General features: G+C 38.1%; 1 protein-coding gene across 1 annotated transcript; it reads right to left on the reverse strand.

Annotated features, from left to right (window-relative positions):
- Positions 1–20,958: 20,958 nt before the first annotated feature.
- Positions 20,959–21,987, reverse strand: LOC126188661 (protein roadkill-like). The gene has a single exon (XM_049930265.1). The coding sequence runs from the start codon at positions 21,985–21,987 to the stop codon at positions 20,959–20,961; it is 1,029 nt and encodes a 342-aa protein (XP_049786222.1).
- Between the last annotated feature and the right edge of the window lie 241 nt (positions 21,988–22,228).

Genomic DNA, 22,228 nt, shown 5'->3' on the forward strand with positions numbered 1-22,228 from the left:
CTGATTTATTGATTGCCAAATTAAACAAGTTGTTAGCAAAATTGTTCTAATAATTACATGAAGTTCTTGTAATCCTTCTGCAAGAAAGAATTTTGATCTGTAGATCACGTCGGTGATTGTGAAAGTTGCTTCTCGGTACTCATATGCTTGAAATATCATGAATTATAATCCTAATAGGACTGTAAAGAATAGTCCTTGTAATGCTTGGGTATGGTTAGAGTCTATAAGTCTCAAGGGTGTTCATGTTACAGTTAACTGTGAAGCAAGAAGAAATGCTGGAGTTTCTGTAGGTTTGAAAGGTTGAATTCCTATTGGTGGTTATAGTATTCCCAGCCCAATTGTTAGGATTACTGTTCTGCTGAAAAAAGCCCAGAAGAAAGACATGAAAAATAATACTTCTGATGCAATGAATAAAATTGTTCCTCATCATAGTCCAATAGATACAAATCCTGTATGTAATCCTTGATATGTTCCTTCATATACTACATCTCGTTATCATTGAATTATTGTTAGCAAGGTGCTTCAAAATCTAATGATGAATAGATTCATATTAAATAGGTGAAATAATTTTGCTAATCTAGATGCTAATACTATTGCTCCAATTACTCCTGTTAGAGGCAAGATATATAATCTGTTAAGTGGAATGGGTGATATGATGGAGTTTTTAACGATTAATATACTTCTCTAGAATATAAAGTTCTTAAGATTGAGAAAACAGAAGCTTGGATTACAGCTACTGTAGATTCTAGAATTAACAAAAAATGTAGTCATCCAATAATTAGCAATGAGATTAAGTTTATTGCTATAGATAGTCTTGTATTTACTAATAAGGTTAGCAAGAGGTGTCCAGCAATTATATTTGTTGCTAGTCGTTCTGCTAGTGTATCCAGCTGAATAACATATCTAATTTTTTCAATGAATACTATAAATTATATCAGCACGGGTGGTGTGCCATGGGGTGCAATGTCAGTGAATATGTGGCTAGTATAACTGATTCATCCAAATAATATAAACCATAAACAAACAGTTAAAGCGATTGAGAATGTTATTGCTAGAAGTCTTGTTCCAGTAAAGATGTAAGGGAATATCCTATGAAATTATTAAATAATATAATAAAAATTGAAATAAAGGTGGATGTTGTTCCATTACAGGATTTTAGTTTAAATTCCTTGTACAGAGTTAAATTTAGTTTATTTCAGATAATATTAATCCATGATGGTGTAAGTAAAAATAACGATGGGATTAATAATAGTCCTAACAATTTTGTCCCCCCCCCCCATGAACCATGGACCTTGCCGTTGGTGGGGAGGCTTGCATGCCTCAGCAATACAGATAGCCACACCGTAGGTGCAACCACAACGGAGGGGTATCTGTTGAGAGGCCAGACAAACGTGTGGTTCCTGAAGAGGGGCAGCAGCCTTTTCAGTAGTTGCAAGGGCAACAGTCTGGATGATTGACTCATCTGGCCTTGTAACAATAACCAAAACGGCCTTGCTGTGCTGGTACTGCAAACGGCTGAAAGCAAGGGGAAACTACAGCCGTAATTTTTCCTGAGGGCATGCAGCTTTACCATATCATTGAGCATGGAGAGCTGCATCAAACCAGTCTCAGGACTGAAGACCACAACAACAACAACAACAACAAGAATTTTGTAGCTCAATTTAATAATAAATTAATGATAAATTATAGATGATGGTAAATGGATCAAATGATGAGAATAAATTTGTTATCATTTTCAGGTTAGTTTTCTTTATTTCCATTTTTCTTTTTTCTGCTCTTTTAATAAGATTAGGTTTAAAAGCGTAAAAGTTTATTTGATTGAATAAAATTAAAGTGGCTGAAAACATTATGAATAGAGAGAGTCATATGAGTGATGATATTTGAGGGATTTGGATTGATAATTCCCTATCAGAATTAGGTATCATTCGATGTTTCAAGGTGTACTAATTATTTAGTTGTTTTAGAGTGACACTCTAATGTTATATTTTTAACTAACTCCTTAATTATCTTAGATAATCACTTGATGAATGAATTTATTGAGGGTCTTTCAGTTACAATTGGAATAAATCTGTGATTTGCTCCACAAATTTCTGAGTATTGACCGAAGAATATTTCAGGTCGATTTATTGTGAATGTTCCATGCTTTAATCACCCAGGTGTAGCATCAGTTATAACTCATAGAACAGGTACTGCTCATGAATGTAAAACATCTGAAGCTCTTGTTAACAGTCATGCTTCTGTATTTATAGGTAAAATCATTCGATTATCTATGTCTAGTAGCCGAAATCCATAATTTTCCTTATGTTGCTCTGGGGCTATATAGGTGTCAAATTCTACAGCTATGAAGTCTGAGTATTCATATCTTCAGTATCATTGTCGTCCAGTTGCTTTGTTTGTGATTATTGCATCTACTGAGTCATCAAGTAAATATAGTAAGCATAATGAGGCAGTGCATTAACAATTAGAGAATGGCTGATAATGCTGTTCAGATGGTTTCAATTATATGTCCATGAAGTATGTTTCGGTTTGCACAGCCAATAAATAGTATATAGCTTAGGACATAGCCTATAGTATGGTCAGGGAAGCATGATAATTGCTATATTGATTGTGAAGCTTCATCTTGAAGGGATAAATTTGATCATGTTGTCACTATAAATTGTCTAATAACAGGTCAAACCTTTATTTGTAGAGCTTCAATGTACTGCACTAATCTGGCAAATCAGAATCTACTGAAATTTGTTGTAATTCTGAGTAACTGTGTTCTGTAGGAGGGCTGTTTTATAATAATTCGATTGATCAGTTTATATTAACTCTGAATATCATTGCTCGATTTGTAACAATTCTTTCCCATATAATTACAATGAATATGAACATTCCTACAATAGAAATTGTTGATCCAGTTCTTGATAATATGTTTCATGATGTATATGTGTCTGGGTAATATGAATATCATTGTGGTATTATTTCTAGAGCTAGGAAGTGTAAATTTAATTTAACCCTGTATCATATATAGTTAAGGCTGTAGACATTGACTACCATTGAATGAGAACTCCTATAATTGCAAATACTGCTCTTATAGATAATAGATAATGGAAGTGTGCTACTACATAGTCAGTATCACAGAGCAAAACATCAAGAGATGAATTTGCTAATACCAGGCCTGTTAATCCACCAGTTGGGCATATGAAAATAAATACTAGAGCTCAGCAATAATCATTGATGCTGATGTGAAATATTCCCATGTAACAATATCCATTACTACTGTTAACATATGGTGTGTTCATACAATAAATCGTGTTAATCCAATTGATGATATGGCATAAATTATACCTAATGTTCCAAATGATTCGATTTTTCCTCTTTCATGACATACAATACGTGAAATAATACCAAATCCTGGTAAAATTAAAATACAAGAGTCTGGGTGTCCAAATGCTCAAAATAACTGTTGATACAGAATTGAGTCCCCCCTCATGCAGGACCAAAAAATTGTGTTTTGGTTTTGGTTTGTTAATAATATAGTAATAGCTCCTGCTAAAACCAGAAGTGAAAGAAGAAGAAGAAGAAGAAGGGCTGAAACAGCAACAAATCAAACAAATAGAGGTGTTTGATCTAGGGTTCTACTTTCTTGTCATATATTAATTACTGTTGTAATAAAGTTTACTGCACCAAGAATAGATGAAACACCTGCTAATTGTAATGAGAAAACGGCTAGATCTACTGATGCTCCCCCATGTGCGATAGAACCTGCTAGTGGGGGTAAATTGTCCACCCTCTACCAGCAAGATTATCTACAATAGAAGATGTAAGAAGGGTTCATGAAGGTGGTAATAGTTATTTATTCGAGGGAATACTATATGTGGCCCACCCAATTATTAATGGTACAAGTCAGTTACCAAATCCACCAATTATAATAGGCATTACTATAAAGAAAATTATTACAAATGCATGGGCTGTAATAATAGCATTATAGATTTGGTCATCCCCAAACAGTGATCTTCATTGCCCTAGTTTGACCCAAATAAACATTCTTATTGATGGTCCCACTGTTCCTGCTCCAGCCAAAGTCCTTATTGTTTGTTGAGAATAATCATCTGTGCAGTAAGATGGCTGAAGTTAAAGGTGGTAGACTGTAAATCTACTTACGAGATATTTTCTCTCTTATCATTATTGGTCTTATATTCAGTTACGATTTTAGGCTGGAATTCCAGAGGTATAAAGTCTATCTGAGGCCTAAAAGATTATTCTTTTAACGATATCTTTGAATGACATTAGTTTAGTTACCTTACGTTTTTAGCATATTGAAATTAGGGTTGATGTTGAAATTAATTCTATTGTTGAAATTATAACAGTTATAGGCAGAATAAATCTTGATTTTCGATCCTTTTATTGGTAATGAATTTTTAGTTTATGATATAATTAGTGCTGAAAATCTAATTTGTGTGTAATTTATTTATTTATTTAATCATATGGCTAGGGTCCCAGGTGGGCAGACTACTCGCTGGGTGCCAGTCTTCCAATTTGACGCCACTTCGACGACCCACATTTGATGAGGATGGTAGGATGATGATGAGGACAGCACAACACCAAGTCCCTGGGCACAGAAAATTCCCCAACCCAGCCGAGAATCAAACCCAGGCCCAGAGGACTGACAGTCTGTCATGCTGACCATTCATCTACTGGGGCAGACACTTGTGTGCAATAATAAAGTACAATGAACCATAATAAAGTACATGAACCCTTTGCCGTTGTTGGGGAGGCTTGCATGACTCAGCGATAGAGATAGCCGTACTGTAGGTGCAACCACAACGGAGAGGTATCTGTTGAGAGGCCAGACAAATGTGTGATTCCTGAAGAGGGGTTGCAGCCTTTTCAGTAGTTGCAGGGGCAACAGTCTAGATGACTGACTGATCTGGCCTTGTAACATAACCAAAACGGCATTGCTGTGCTGGTACTGCGAATGGCAGAAAGCAAGGGGAAACTACAGCTGTAATTCTTCCCAAGGGCATGCAGCTCTACTCTATGGTTCAATGATGATGCATCCTCTTGGGTAAAATATTCCAGAGGTAAAATAGTCCCCCATTCGGATCTCCGTGTGGGGACTATTCAAGAGGACGTCGTTATCAGGAGAAAGAAACCTGGCGTTCTACAGATCGGAGCATGGTATGTCAGATCCCTCAATCGGGCAGGTAGGTCAGAAAATATAAAAACAGAAATGGATAGGTTACAGTTAGATATAGTGGGAATTAGTGAAGTTCACTGGCAGGAAGAACAACACTTTTGGCCAGGCGAATACAGGATTATAACTACCAAATCAAATAGGAGTAATGCAGGAATAGGTTTAATAATGAATAAAAAAATAAGAGTGCGGGTAAGCACCTACAAACAGCATTGTAAACGCATTATTGTGACCAAGATAGACAAGAAGCCCACGCCTACCACAGTAGTACAAGTTTATATGTCAAGTAGCTCTGCAGATGACGCAGAAATTGAAGAACCAGAGGTTGTACACAGTTTCAGAGACAGCATAAGGGAACAATTGACAGGAATGGGGGAAAGAAATGCAATAGAAGAAGAATGGGTACCTTTGAGGGATGAAGTAGTAAAGGCAGCAGAGGATCAAGTAGGTAAAAAGACGAGGGCTAGTAGAAGTCCTTGGGTAACAGAAGAAATATTGAATTTAATTGATGAAAGGAGAAAATATAAAAATGCAGTAAATGAAGCAGGCAAAAAGGAATACAAAAGTCTCAAAAATGAGATCGACAGGAAGTGCAAAATGGATAAGCAGGGATGGATAGAGGACAAATGTAAGGATGTAGAGGCTTATCTCACTAGGAGTAAGATAGATACTGCCTACAGGAAAATTAAAGAGATCTTTGAAGAAAAGAGAACCACTTGTATGAATATCAAGAGCTCAGATGGAAACCCAGTTCTAAGCAAAGAAGAGAAAGCAGAAAGGTGGAATGAATAATATAGAGGGTCTATACGAGGGCAATGTACTTGGGGACAATATTATGGAAATGGAAGAGGATGTAGATGAAGATGAAATGGGAGATATGATACTGCATGAAGAGTTTGACAGAGCACTGAAAGACCTGAGTTGAAACAAGGCCCTGGGAGTAGACAACATTCCATTAGAACTACTGATGGCCTCGGGAGAGACAGTCCTGACAAAACTCTACCATCTGGTGAGCAAGATGTATGAGACAGGCGAAATACCCACATACTCCAAGAAGAATATAATAATTCCAATCCAAAAGAAAGCAGGTGTTGACAGATGTGAAAATTACCAAAGTATCAGTTTAATAAGTCACAGCTGCAAAATACTAACCCGAATTCTTTACAGACGAATGGAAAAACTAGTAGAAGCCGACCTCGGAGAAGATCAGTTTGGATTCTGTAGAAATGTTGGAACACGTGAGGCAAAACTGACCCTACGACTTATCTTAGAAGCTAGATTAAGGAAAAGCAAGCATACGTTTCTAGCATTTGTAGATTTAGAGAAAGCTTTTGACAATGTTGATTGGAATACTGTCTTTCAAATTCTGAATGTGGCAGGGATAAAATACAGAGAGCGAAAGGCTATTTACAATTTGTACAGAAACCAGACGGCAGTTATAAGAGTTGAGGACAATGAAAGCAAGGCAGTGGTTGGGAAGGGAGTGAAACGGGGTTGTAGCCTATCCCCAATGTTTTTTAATGTGTTTATTGAGTAAGCAGTGAAGGAAACAAAAGAAAAATTCGGAGTAGGTATTAAAATCCACGGAGAAGAAATAAAAACTTTGAGTTTCGCCGATGACATTGTAATTCTGTCAGAGACAGCAAAGGACTTGGAAGAGCAGTTGAACGAAATGGGTAGTGTTTTAAAAGGAGGATATAAGGTGAGTGTCAACAAAAGCAAAACGAGGCTAATGGAATGTAGTCGAATTAAGTTGGGTGATGCTGAGGGAATTACATTAGGAAATGAGACACTTAAAGTAGTAAAGGAGTTTTGCTATTTGGGAAGCAAAATAACTGATGATGGTCGAAGTGGAGATGATATAAAATGTAGACTGGCAATGGCAAGGAAAGCGTTTCTGAAGAAGAGAAATTTGTTAACATCGAGTATAGATTTAAGTGTCAGGAAGTCGTTTCTGAAAGTATTTGTATGGAGTGTAGCTATGTATGGAAGTAAAACATGGACGATAAATAGTTTGGACAATAAGAGAATAGAAGCTTTCGAAATGTGGTGGTACAGAAGAATGCTGAAGATTAGATGGGGAGATCACATAACTAATGAGGAGGTATTGAATAGGATTGGGGAGAAGAGAAGTTTGTGGCACAACTTGACTAGAAGAAGGAATCGGTTGGTAGGACATGTTCTGAGGCATCAAGGAATCACTAATTTAGTGTTGGAGGGCAGAGTGGAGGGTAAAAATCGTAGAGGGAGACCAAGAGATGAATACACTAAGCAGATTCAGAAGGATGTAGGTTGCAGTAGGTACTGGGAGATGAAGAAGCTTGCACAGGATAGAGCAGCATGGAGAGCTGCATCAACCCAGTCTCAGGACTGAAGACCACAACGACAACAACAATTGTGGGTAATACTATGATGATTGTTACAAATAGTTGTTATGTTGTTTTCTATAAGTGATTGTATGACAATTCATTTTGGTAGGAATTCAACAAATGGGGGCAAGCCTGCAAGTGTTGAGTATGCTAGAAGTTGCGGTAGTGACATTTTGTTTTAGCCCTCCTATTGCTCGAAAATAAACCTTACGATAATAATAGTTTAAATGAACGTTCTTAATTCAATACAATATGATAGTACTATTATTGGAGCAATTTTTGTCATGTTATTAGTGTTAAGCAATTATTTCAACCTGATGCACTTATTACTTCTACGAATCAGAAGTGAAATGGCGCTGCTCCAGTCCTTAATAATAGTCTAGAGCGAATTACTACTGATCAGATAAATTGTCTTTCACACCCTATTAGATAATTTATTTGAATCAGCAGAATTGAAAATAATAATATTGCCGATGCTATTGCTTGGACAATAAAATACTTAACTGATGATTCATTGATCATCATGTTTTTATTTCTTGTTAGAAGTGAAATAAATGACAATAGCTTGATATCTAGTAATATTCAAACCCCAAATCAGGTACAGTCTGGAACCGTGCGACCGCTACGGTCGCAGTCTCGAATCCTGCGTTGGCCATGGATGTGTGTGTGATGTCCTTAGGCTAGTTAGGTTTAAGTAGTTCTAAGTTCAGGGGACTGATGACCTCAGCAGTTAAGTCCCATAGTGCTCAGAGTCATTTTCAACCAAATCAGGAATTTGACGAAATGTAGAGGATCGTTTCTATAATTAATGTTGATAGGAAGAGAAGTTTTGTACAGTTGTTGGTCATTAAAAAGGAGTGGATCGATACCTCTATAAATGGGGCATGAACCCATTAGCTTCTTTAGCTTACTTTTCTACATTAAGGTGTAAGATGCACATTAGTTTTGATTCTATGGTAGGTATTTTAATTCTTATTTATGCTATGTGTTTTATGGTGGTAATTTTTATTTGCTGTGTTTACCCTGTCAAGGAAACCCTTTAATCAGGCACTTTATCATTATCTAATTATAAGTTTTTTGAATTAGTATATGTATTTACTTCTTCAGTTTGTAATTAATTTTGTTGTTTTTATAATTAATTTCATTTACATATATAATTTATTTTAATATATTACATTTAATACAATATATATGTATATATTTGGGTATGTATGTATAAGATTTATTTTATTAATAATAATTGATTAATGTAAGTTATATATTTGCCTAAGATTATAGGTACTTAAGTTTTTGGATTAGTATAAGTTATTGTGTAATAAAATATCTAATCATATGTAATTATATATAATAGGATATACCATACAGGGATTTTATTTAACATATTTTATTACATTAATATAATCAATCATTTTACTTATATTATAATTTAATATTAATTCAGTATATAGTATTTTAATTTCGTAATATTCAAATTACTTTAATATAAAGTTAATTTTTATATTCATAACATATTATAATAGACTTCATAAATTGTTCTAATAAATTTATTATATTATTTAATCTTTCTTTACTACTATAGAAAAGAAAGTTTAATGAAAGATATAGTAATATAATACATTTATCAGTATACAGGTTCCATATTTATCTTTCTTTATATGTAATAGAGAAGTTGATGCAGTCACGAGGAGGTCCGTGTTCTTTTTTTTTTATTAATTCTCTATTTTACTTTTAATTTCTTGAAATATACATATTTTGCTATATCAGATTTGATTCGTTATGCTTTATTAGTTTTCCCAGAAGTATTATACTTGTTTGTTTATTCACTTTTTTTTATATGCAAGTTCCGTTAGACTAAATGTTCTTTTTGCACTTTTTGAGTTTTGTATTACTTTATCTTTGACTTAGCAGTTGATTTAGTATTGGCATAATTGGTGCCAGCAGCCACAGCTATACGGTTGATACATGTGAATATTATTGGTTAAAGAGGTTATTTATATGATTGGGGTTAAAATATAAATTTATAAGGAGAATAGTTAAATCTTACTTATAGCCCTTTTTATGAATCTGTGAAACTTTAATAATAAAATTGGAAATAGATACCCTATTGTTCTGAATGATGTAATGTTGATTACATTTAACTGGCTACTAGAAGCTAAGGTCTTTAAATCCAAAGAATTTGGGAGTATCTCATTCAATTCAGAGGAATCAACCCCATGACTGATAATACATGATTTACTGTACTTAATTTACTAGTTTGTACATCTCCATTATCAGAGATTCTTTTTAGAGTTATAATTCTCAAGATTTAAATTATAAAATATTTCAGGACAAGGTGCAGCTTATAATTAAGAGGAGGTGGGTTACAATAGATTTTTGTTTATAACGGATTTTATGGTGAAATACTACTAATGAAGGTTGTTTTGTCAGTAATTAATTTATTTAATTTAACTGATATTGGCTCTGAGGTGAGTACACATTGCCTGTTGCTCTCATTGATTATTCTATTGAAATTATTTTAAGATAGCTTGAATTTAGGTAAGTTATAACAGAGTATATGTACTTAACTTACTAGTAAAGTATTTCACTTAAACTGAAAATTTTTCTGTGCAAATTATGATATCTTGATTATTTAATATGCTATATTGAGGTTTTGTTTATTTAATTATTAATAGAAATAATTTTGTTGTTTTGTATTGTCTAAGTATATTTCAAAAATTGAGTTATATATTATAATTGATTGTTTTATGAAATATTAGACTAAATTTATTAAATAATTTTTTATACCTTATTTATCAGGGTTTTATCAAAATTTTAGTATTTATTTTACTTGTCTCAATAATTTACTTATTTAAGAATAAAGGAGCATACTTTAAGCCAGCTATCTTTAAGATTACATTTTAGTTCACTATTTTAGAGTTTGATTTTATATGCAACCTTGATCTAGTTTAATTGTTACTGACCAAATGTTACCCTCACCACCACTTCACTGAGAAACTGTATAAGATGGGCTGGCAGCTTCTTTTTCATTTCAGTCTGTTCACAGCATTTTGACATGAAGAGTTCAGGTTTTAGTGGTAGGTGTGGCATTGGCAGCAGTATTGGCAAATGGCCTGACGTCAAGGAGAAGGATGGCATGCCATGCATCCTGATGCACAATTATACAGTTACCTTTTTAATGCTAATAACCGTCCTAAAGCGTATTTCAGAGCAGGATATCATGTGTAAACACCAGCTTTTTTTATTTTTATGTATGTATGCATATATACTTATCAAATGACTTTTTATAGCATTGATGAATGATGGTACAATAGCCAGTTCTCAGTGTCACAATCATCAAAGGGTTCATGCCCCAATGTGATTGTGTGGCTCTACACAACAACCAGTACATGTATTACTGGTGTGAATAAATTCGTAAACATTAATAAGTTTCTCCACAATTGCTCCATATGGCGACTTTGAGTGCCATTTCGCTCATGTAGCATGCTGTGAGGTGAACCCACTATTTCACATTCTAGGCTCCTGGAATGACGTGTAATATTTATGGCAGCCTATCAGTTTGGATGTGCATATGACTGAACTTGTAACTTTTGTGGATCATAACTCAGGGAACAATTTGTAGGATGGTGTCTGTCTGTGCTTGCAGAACTTGCAATAAAACTTGATTTGATTTATCATATGATCTTTCTTATGACTGACAAACAGGAAGATAGATCATTGTGCAATAAAGTACTTGATTGCTATATTAGCGTACAGCCATTAGCTAATAAAGCTGAAACACCATGAAGGAAACAATGTCATGTAATTGCCAAGTCCCACAGTGCTGCACACTATTCATGCAACAAGAATTAGGAACCACCACAGCATGTACCCCTTTTCTTTCACACTTTGAATGAATATGGTGCCCATTTCTTTGTTAGGCATTTGTCTGAATTCGGTCTGTGCAATGATTGTGATAGTGTCCTAGCAGACAACACAGAAAAATATAATTCGTTTTCAAAGAGAATCATCAAGAATATTACGTTTTCATTCCTGGATTCACTAAGATTCATGCAGGCTACATTTCAGGAACTTGCTGAAACCATGTGGGAGGAGGATATGCATCTCAATCAAACCGTTCATCCTGATGATGCTAAGTCTAAGCTCTTAACAAAGGAAGGGATCGTTCCTTACAAGTATCTGTGGTCGCTAGAGAAACTTAATTAAACTGCATTGTCCAACATAATCGCATTCTCCAGTCCACTTACTGGTCATACCATAATGAATGTGGAATATGAGCACCTGGTGACTCCAAGGAGCTTTAACATCTCTAATTTAGATGCAAATCTTTATATGGACAAAGATGTACACTTACTAGCAGACATTTTCGAGTGATTTTGGAGTATATGCATGGAAACACACAATCTTGACGCTGCATTCTTATGCACCACACCAAGGCTTCTGTGGAATGCGATGCTCAGATGCGGAGATGTCTTCACTGTTGTTGCACGTTTAGTTGGTTTTGAACTTGTGACTAGTGGGGGCTTTGCCAATGTGTCCATAGGCATGCCATGGCAGATAACCTAGGAATTAGTGAAAATTTCAACAAAACATCTGGAAATTCAAGTTACTTTATGTACTTGCATGTCAACGATTTATATAGGCATGTTATGCAATAATATCTTGCAATTGCATGATTTCGATGGATACCTAGTGATAAAATCATCAGATTACATGATTTCTCGCCTTTGGCAACATATTCAAATGCAGGATACGTCTTTGGGGTAGACTTTAACGTATCTCAAGAGTCTACATGACGCACACAGCAATTAGGTGTAATGTCCGGAGCAGCCTCGGATCTACGATATTTCCGAACCTGGGAAAAACTTGATACTGGCGACCGCCCCTCCTAACCCCTCCCCTCGAGCGTTTGAGATAGGATATCAGAAATTTAAAAAAAAGTCAATTTTTCAACAATCTGTTCATTTTGTGGCACATATCTTTCTGAGGAGTTTGATGTGTAAAATATATATATGCCTGAAGAAATGTAAGACTATTATTGGGTCTTCAAATGCGTCAAAGTGCTGTGCCATGCCACTTCACACAGCGTTCTCCTATTGCACGTCACTGCACTTTGCTCTGTGGAATACAAACACGTATATTTGGTAATAGAAGCCATCAAACTCATATTCAGGACAGTGAAAATTAAAATGTTCTGTGGCACCTCTCCTACTCCCAGGCTGCTGGTTTGATATCCTACCCCCCTTACAAAAAATTCACAATTAATACTGGGTGGTACTATTTGTGATGGGAAGAATAGGAACTCTTCAGAAAATTTGGACTCTTTAAATGCCTATTAGCTGATAACTTCCTCTTTTGTCTGACATTAATACAGAAAACATAAATAAACTTAAATATAGGAAACATAAAACCAGTAAAGACAAACGACAAGCAAGGCAGTACACATTTATTCAATCCTTAGGTCCCAACGTTTTTTCTGCTCTAATCTTGCTACAGCTTTACATGGTGAACTTTCCTTTCAGCAAAAGACTCTATTACCTCAGTAAAGTTCATCTAACGTTTTGCTACATCAGAAATCAAAATATCGTTGTATAATACTGAATAAGCTTTTAATACGAATAGTACCCAAGACTTGAATGGTTTCTCGATTTGATTACATCTATTTTGTCACTGTCTGTTAGATAAAGCGAAATAGGCTTTCCTAAAATTGCAACATCGTGACACCAGCCATTAAGCAAGACTGGTGAGGCACAAATTGTCATTTTTATATGCTTCATTTACATAAATAACATGACAGAACATAATTAATGAAGTGCAAATATCAAATGCCTATTAGGGCTACTACTAGCACAAAGTTTTACGTTTGTAAATAGTTTCACATTTCATTCATACACTCCAGTTTCTCAAGAATGAGATCGAAAAGTAGAAGTACGAAGTTTTTATATAAATTTCAAATCATCATATTCTTCCATGTCACTTGTGATATGTCCTTATTTCTTCTCTTTCTTCGTTCTAACAAACAATTTTGTCATAACTAACTCTGTAATTATTCTTGCCATTGACAAAAAACTTATTCGCCAGTTAACTTTACTAACCCTCCCAGAAACACAGGTTCAGATATCCCGCGTATATTCCCCACTTAGGCGTTATTACTTTTTCGTACAACACGTTTCTGTGCTACTCTGAGAATAGAAAGTGGCTGCTAAACAGGGAGTGTACAACTGGTAGCGCAGCGATCTGGCAAAAATTATCTGTCAAAATTTCATTTTCTTAGATGCATCGAGAAGAGAATATGTAATCTCTCTTACCTGTTATTACTGCTAGTCGTTTATTTCCACTCTCGTAGTGTGAATCTATGGATTTCGCTAATAGTTATAACAACGCTAATAATTTGCACACCCAATGAAGCACATAAACAAAAAGCGATTGGCATTGACCCATTCGGGTTTACTCTGCTCAGCCATAATAAACAAACAGCGACTGGCATACACCACTACAGGTTTATTTGATCCAGGTCGTATAGTCCCATCCCCTTTGGTCTGGGGGAAAGTTTTTCATTTCTAGATGCGTTGGGGATTCCTCTGGTAGAGACATCACATACACTATGCACGCATTAAAAAAAATCAGCTTATTGTTCTTTCAGAAATCAACTTATAAAGTGTTCACAAATGTTCAAAATACAACAGGGATGCGTTTCAATATGAATAATCGATAGACAAAAGTGCGCTGTACCCTAGATACCCCAGTCCACCCCCCCCCCCCCCCCCATATCCGAGCCTGGTCCAGAGCACCAAGTGCCGTGAAATGGTCCCACCTTATGCTGTTTACAACACTGGAAGGAAAAATGAGATACATCGCACATTGTCGAAACCTCCGCCAACATCTTTCAACACGACCCAGCACCTGTTCATAAGGCACGGCCTATGGCGGAGTGGTTACACGACAATAACATCCGTGTAATGGACTGGCCTGCACATAGTTCTGACCTGAATCCTATAAAACACCTTTGAGATGTTTTGGAACGCTGACTTCGTGCCAGGCCTCACCGACCGACATCAATACCTCTCCTCAGTTCAGCACTCTACATCTACATCTACATCTACATTTACACTCCGCAAGCCACCCAACGGTGGGTGGCGGAGGGCACTTTACGTGCCACTGTCATTACCTCCCTTTTCTGTTCCAGTCGCGTACGGTTCGCGAGAAGAACGACTGTCTGTAAGCCTCCGTGCGCGCTCGAATCTCTCTAATTTTACATTCGCGATCTCCTCGGGAGGTATATGTAGGGGGAAGCATTATATTCGATACCTCATCCAGAAACGCACCCTCTCGAAACCTGGCGAGCAAGCTACACCGCGATGCAGAGCGCCTCTCTTGTAGAGTCTGCCACTTGAGTTTGCTAAACATCTCCGTAACGCTGTCACGGTTACCAAATAACCCTGTGACGCAACGCGCCGCTCTTCCTTGGATCTTCTCTATCTCCTCCGTCAACCCGATCTGGTACGGATCCCACACTGATGAGCAATACTCTAGTATAGGTCGAACGAGTGTTTTGTAAGCCACCTCCTTTGTTGATGGACTACATTTTCTAAGGACTCTCCCAATGAATCTCAACCTGGCACCCGCCTTACCAACAATTAATTTTATATGATCATTCCACTTCAAATCGTTCCGCACGTATACTCCCAGATATTTTACCGAAGTAACTGCTACCAGTGTTTGTTCCGCTATCATATAATCATACAATAAAGGATCCTTCTTTATATGTATTCGCAATAATTACATTTGTCTATGTTAAGGGTCAGTTGCCACTCCCTGCACCAAGTGCCTTCCGCTGCAGGTCTTCCTGCATTTCGCTACAATTTTCTAATGCTGCAACTTCTCTGTATACTACAGCATCATCCGCGAAAAGCAGCATGGAACTTCCGACACTATCTACTAGGTCATTTACATATATTGTGAAAAGCAATGGTCCCATAACACTCCCCTGTGGCACGCCAGAGGTTACTGCGGCACACCTGAAATCACTCTCACTTCGGAAGACTTCTCTCCATTGAGAACAACATGCTGTGTTCTGTTTGCTAAAAACTCTTCAATCCAACCACACAGCTGGTCTGATATTCCGTAGGCTCTTACTTTGTTTATCAGGCGACAGTGCGGAACTGTATCGAACGCCTTCCGGAAGTCAAGGAAAAGAGCATCTACCTGGGAGCCTGTATCTAATATTTCCTGGGTCTCATGAACAAATAACGCGAGTTGGGTCTCACATGATCGCTGTTTCCGGAATCCATGTTGATCCCTACAGAGTAGATTCTGGGTTTCCAAAAACGACATGATACTCGAGCGAAAAACATGTTCTAAAATTCTACAACAGATCGACGTCAGAGACATAGGTCTATAGTTTTGCGCATCTGCTCGACGACCCTTCTTGAAGACTGGGACTGCCTGTGCTCTTTTCCAATCATTTGGAACCTTCCGTTCCTCTAGAGACTTGCGGTACACGGCTGTTAGAAGGGGGGCAAGTTCTTTCGCGTACTCTGTGTAGAATCGAATTGGTATCCCGTCAGGTTCAGTGGACTTTCCTCTGTTGAGTGATTCCAGTTGCTTTTCTATTCCTTGGACACTTATTTCGATGTCAGCCATTTTTTCGATGTGCGAGGATTTAGAGAAGGAACTGCAGTGCGGTCTTCCTCTGTGAAACAGCTTTGGAAAAAGGTGCTTAGTATTTCAGCTTTACGCGTGTCATCCTCTGTTTCAATGCCATCATCATCCCGGAGTGTCTGGATATGCTGTTTCGAGCCACTTACTGATTTAACGTAACACCAGAACTTCCTAGGATTTTCTGTCAAGTTGGTACATAGAATTCACTAAACGCATAGCCCTCCTTACGCTGATTTTGACATCGTTTAGCTTCTGTTTGTCTGAGAGGTGGTTGGTTGTTTTGGGGAAGGAGACCAGACAGCGTGGTCATCGGTCTCATCGGATTAGGGAAGGATTGGGAAGGAAGTCGGCCGTGCCCTTTCAGAGGAACCATCCCGGCATTTGCCTGGAGTGATTTAGGGAAATCACGGAAAACCTAAATCAGGATGGCCGGACGCGGGATTGAACCGTCGTCCTCCCGAATGCGAGTCCAGTGTCTAACCACGGAGCCGCCCCGCTCGGTGTCTGAGAGGTTTTGGCTGCGTTTGAACTTGGAGTGAAGCTCTCTTTGCTTTCTCAGTAGTTTCCTAACTTTGATGTTGAACACGGTGGGTTTTTCCCGCCCCTCACAGTTTTACTCGGCACGTACCTGTCTAAAGGTGAAGAATGGGCTGCCATTCCCCAAGAAACCTTCCAGCACCTGACTGAACATACGCTTGGGAGAGTGGAAGCTGTCATCAAGGGTAAGGGTGGGCCAACACCATATTGAATTCGAACATTATCGATGGAGGGTGCCACTAACAAGTCATTTTCAGCCAGGTGTCCTGATACTTCTGATCACAGAGTGTAGTTTTATACCTTGTTTTTGGTGAAAACATTACCTGAACTGTATAGTGTGTTGGCCGTTTCAACTTGTGGGACATGTATTTTGAAAAACACAACCAGCTAAACTGTTAAGTAGCTGCAATGTTAAAAGTAAAAAAAATTTTTTTAAAAAAATGTGGAACAAACTAATCTACTTATTTAAACTCTAGCCAATCCTTTTCCTTCCTGCGTCGACCGTGTCAAATAATTGTTTACAATACCTGAATAGAGATCGCTGGACAATACAGATGTGTAGACGTCACCACTGCCTGTGTCGTTTCTACAAAAATGTATGTATTTAAACTTGCTCACTGAAAGTTTGCGATCTCTAGGTGTTAAGTTCTAGACACTGAAAACCCTCGCTACAAACAGCATATGGAAAGCATATAAGGCTGTGGCAGCTATAGGATACACACCAGCATTGTGCACGGCTATGGCTATATGGGTGGCAGGAGCTGCGGTGGTGTGATACCAAGCATGGACAGAGCGGAAGAGGGCCGCACTGTGCAAAATTTGTTTAAATGAAGACGTAATATTCGTACCCTATCCTCTCTCTTACACACACACACACACACACACACACACAGAGAGAGAGAGAGAGAGAGAGAGAGAGAGAGAGAGAGAGAGAGAGAGCAACTTGGACTCTAGCATTAATTGTGACCTGGAGGAAATATGAGCAGCAACAGCACACACTCATGTGGGGTTGTCGAAGTTTTGTAGCGACGTGGCCAGTCCTGCAATAATATGCCTGTTAGCTGTGTGAACGAAGATCTGAGCGAATTGCTTTTCTCTGAATCAAAATCTCGTATCTGTGGCGTGCTTCGAGCTGCGACTGGGTGATGGGGATGCATTAATCGTGGTCTGCACTCGAATAGAATGTGCAAGGAAATATTAGCTGAGTACCTTGCAGAAAGTGTAAGGTGTGCTGCTAGCACACAAGACAAAAGCCCTGTGGTTACTGGAATCAAAGGGACACATTTTTTTAGGTTAGATTCAGCTTATAGAAAGAGAGTATTGAAAGAAATTACAGCAGTACAAGACCATATTTTGTGTAACAGTTTCCAGAAAAAATGAATTAGTTTCAACATAACATTGAAAAACAATATAGATGAGTTTACTGTATGCCTAGAAGATGTGGGGAAACTGAAGTTATAGATATTAGGAGTCTCTCTGAATACATGTGACCACAGGGATGGAGAAGGTAAATATTAGCCATTATAAAATTGCGGGACTGTCGTTTAGAGTTAAAATGTTTGTTGCAACATATGTAAAAGTTGTACACAAAGCCAAAAGTATTGAAACAAAAAGTTTTTGTGGTGATCAGAACTTATAGGCAAGTGCTTGTGAGTTGTTACTGCAGAGTACCTCTCTCGTAATTGAAACAGTCTGCACATCCTTTCTAAGAAACTTTCAGCTATTAATGAGAAATCTAGGTCCATCATTGAGATGCCTGTTAGACAAAAAGCTATTTATGATAAATCCAGGTCCATTATTGAGATCTGTCAGACAAGAAGTAACGGTTAGCGGTTTGAGGAGGTTTCAACGTAGATTTCTTAAAAGATACAGACAAGAAAAATGAACTAGTTATTATTTTGGGATTTTAATCTAATTTCAACAGTTATGTTTCCAGCTTGTGTGCAGAAGAATAATATAACACTGATTGATAACATTTTTATACACAGTGTTCAGGCTGAGACAATTAAATTGTATCCACTTGCTAATGGACTATCCAATCATGATGCACATTTAATGGAAATAAACAGTATGTCACCTTACAAGACACAGGTTCGTACAAAGCAATGAGACTGATTAATGAGAACAGGATGCAATGTTTTAAGAGTAAGCTAAAAGACGTGGTATGGGATCTGGTACACATAGAAAGAGATGCTTATGTCAAATTCAATTTATTCCACGGTACATCTGTGTCAATATTTGAAAGTTACTTTCCTGTAGAGTTATCCAGAAGATTCGTTTAAAAAAAAGTAAGTCATGAATAACTAAGAGAAATAAAATTTCATATAAGTGGAAGATGGACATTTATATAAGGCCACAGTAAGTCAAGACCTGGCGTTATTTGCATACTATAGAAATGCTGTAGTATTTTAAGGGATGTTATTAATATGTCCAGAAGTACGCCTGTTCTGGCAGAAATAAATAATGCAGATAATAAGATTAAAACTACAGTATGTGGGTCACTGTCAAATGGGAGACAGGACAACCAGTCAGTGTGAAATACTCTATAACAACTAAGCTAAATGACAATGTTGTGACTAATAATTCAGAAGCTGCAAGTATTTTTAACAATCGTTTTCTAAGTGTAGTAGCAAATATAGGATTAAACGCTTCAGCTGAAGAAGCAAGAGATTATATTAAAAACGGCATTCTACCAAATTTTAAGTAACTAGGAATGGCACCAACATGCTTCACTGAAATTAATACTAATATCAAAAGTATAAAAAAACAAAAGCTCATTTGGGGTTGATGGAATTTCAAACAGAAATTTTCCTTCCCTCTACAACTGTTTCTTCCCTTTGCCGTTGCACACCATTCACTGCGTATCAGAAACAAGCACGGAGTGCAATTTACACTGAAGGCATTTTTTGCTACAAGCGGTTCATTAGTTGTTCCTTTGTTGACATTTCTACTAGTGTGTGTATACTTTTTCCCCACTGTGTGAAGCCAGCCGACGCAGAATTTTTATTTACTTTTTGCAGAAGGCAAATTTAATTAATTCTTTTACATGCGCTGATTAGGAATGAAACCCTATACTGTTACTTTACCAAATAACATCTCTGGTTGTGATCTTTACTTCCAATAAATAAAGTTATTATACATGACAAGTAATGTATGAATACATTTTTCCATGACTGTATGTAGATAGAGGCATGTGGGGAGTTTCAAATATAGTCAGACCAGAAGGACCTACGTTTCCTCTAATCCAGAGTTAAATGAGCAATGGTACACTAGCAACGCTTCGTATTCTGTTAAAAAAACTGTTTCACGAGAAGATCAGACTATTTACAGTGCCTTGCAAAGAATGGATAAAATTCTCCTGTCATTAAACATGAAATGTATGTGAGCTACTCGTGTTGCTGGGAGTGTATTGGCAGATAAGTAAAAACAAAAATGTCAGAAGATAACTGTAGGACATTTATTTGACCCATAATAATGGCATTTCGATGAACGCAACTAAAACTAATTTTCTTCTTGTAGTAGGCTCGCTTCCGAAGTCACACCTCTGACTCTTCAAAGGTGCAATAAATAAATTAATAGTGCTGCAGTGGAGAGGGAGGGGGTAGTATTTATGTGTCTTACTGGCTAAAATTCACTTTGGGTAATGTTGCGACAGAAAACCCTCAGTATAAAACTGTAGGTTACCTTCATTGCAGTGAAATTTAATAACAAGTTTTCTCACCTACATAACGGTAAAGATTATCGCCAGTCTAACCTACGATTTACAAATGTTACTTTTTCTTATGTGTACACTGCCACATAGATCATACAAGGACCGTGCTTCTTTCTTTTAAATCTCATAGCTTAGTTTTTTTCTGTTGCACATGGCGCTTAACTGCAGATTCTTATTGACAAACAAGAAGAAACTCGTTGAATGTCCTTCTTTTATGTAGCTATCACTAACAAAAACGTGCACAGAGCCTAGTCTTTAGTTAGACCATTTCAGTGAACGAGACAGGTTAATTTAGTATTTTTCCACATATGTGTTTATATGATTAGTTGATGGAGCTGATATCAAATTTAAATGGAACACATCGTTTCCTCCAACCTAGAGTTAAATAACCCAGCAACACTACTGTAGGTAAGAAACTGCACGCTGGAAACGCTTGGAGGACGATTACCAAGGTTTTCTAGAAATAGAGTTGAATCGTAGCAGTCATTAAACAACAGGTTCTTTCACTTCCAGCTGCTAATCTCGGGGTGGTTCCTAAGAGCTTCCGCCCAGTCTTCGCTGTCCATGAAGGGCACGCGATGGCGCCTCACGAAGCTGACGACCGACCGCTTGAGAACGTCGCAAGAGTGGCTCAAGGCGATGACGGCGGTAGCGGCAGCGTTGTCCACGGTGAGGTTCTTGGCCAACTCGACCTCGCAGAGCTCCTTCAGTTGGGGCAAATCGTATTTATCAGCCGCCACCAATAGCCTGTCAGCCATCTTATCCAGGAGAGGGGTGCTGTCGGTGTAGATGAACCGCAGGACCTCACGCAGGACGTCCGCCTCGACATCCTTGATGTTTACGATGCCGTCGCGAGCCTCCTGGGTGTCATGCCGCAGCATGGCGGAGAAGACGGGGCTGCGTGCGGACAGCACGGCCCTGTGCGTTTGAAACTCGGCGTCACCAGCCCTCAGCTTCACGTCAGACAGTTGGCCCGACTCCAGCAGCGCTGCCAGGTCGTCTGTGACTCTGCGACGAGGCCTCTGCAGGGCAACGCTGCGGTACGGCTCCATTATGAAGTACGGCGTGCTCACCTCTCCCAGGAACTTCAGCACGTTACTGAAGCGGCCCTCCTTTTCGATACAGTCAGTCATGGAGTACCGCCTCGTTTTGTTCCCGACAGCGAGACTGACGAATTCCAACGGGTAACTGTACATTGTACCCCTGCTGGACACTACTGACACTTTTACGCTCACTCGCACAGTAGCGTTATTACGAGAAGACAGCAGCTGGAAACATACGTACCAATCGCCTAAGTTTCGCAACAGCACCATACACCACTCGTTCGAGTTAGAGTCGCGAAAAATGGGCGATTTCACTTCGTCGTTCCATGTAGGCCAGCTGTTTATATCCTCGATGGTCCACCTGCAGACGACGACTTTGTCTTTTCCGATCCTCACGCTGCCCAAGTCGCACACTGTGTCCTCGGCAGCGGCCAACGTTGGAGATGGCGGGATGTTGTCGCCAGACTCAGGAGACTTGTCCATACTCATCTTCCTTTAACATCTACAATCCCTCTGCAAACAGAATAAAAGAACAAATCAACTTCCGTTCTCACTTAGCTTGTGAAGATAAGGGATAGTTGGGTAATTGTGTGCAGTGGGTAATCATTTTGCTGTTGTGGTTTTCAGTTCGAAGCCTGATTTGATACAGCTCCTCACTCTGGGCTATCCTGTGGAAGTCTCTTCATCTCTACGTAACTACCACAAACTATATATCACTGAACCTGCTTAC

Source organism: Schistocerca cancellata, chromosome 5 (assembly GCF_023864275.1).
Source record: "Schistocerca cancellata isolate TAMUIC-IGC-003103 chromosome 5, iqSchCanc2.1, whole genome shotgun sequence".
In the NCBI taxonomy this organism is placed as follows: Eukaryota; Metazoa; Arthropoda; class Insecta; order Orthoptera; family Acrididae; genus Schistocerca; species Schistocerca cancellata.

Bases quoted from the DNA above. Each gene is read 5' to 3' on its own strand.
- LOC126188661 (XM_049930265.1), bottom strand. From the start codon at position 21,987: ATGAGTATGGACAAGTCTCCTGAGTCTGGCGACAACATCCCGCCATCT.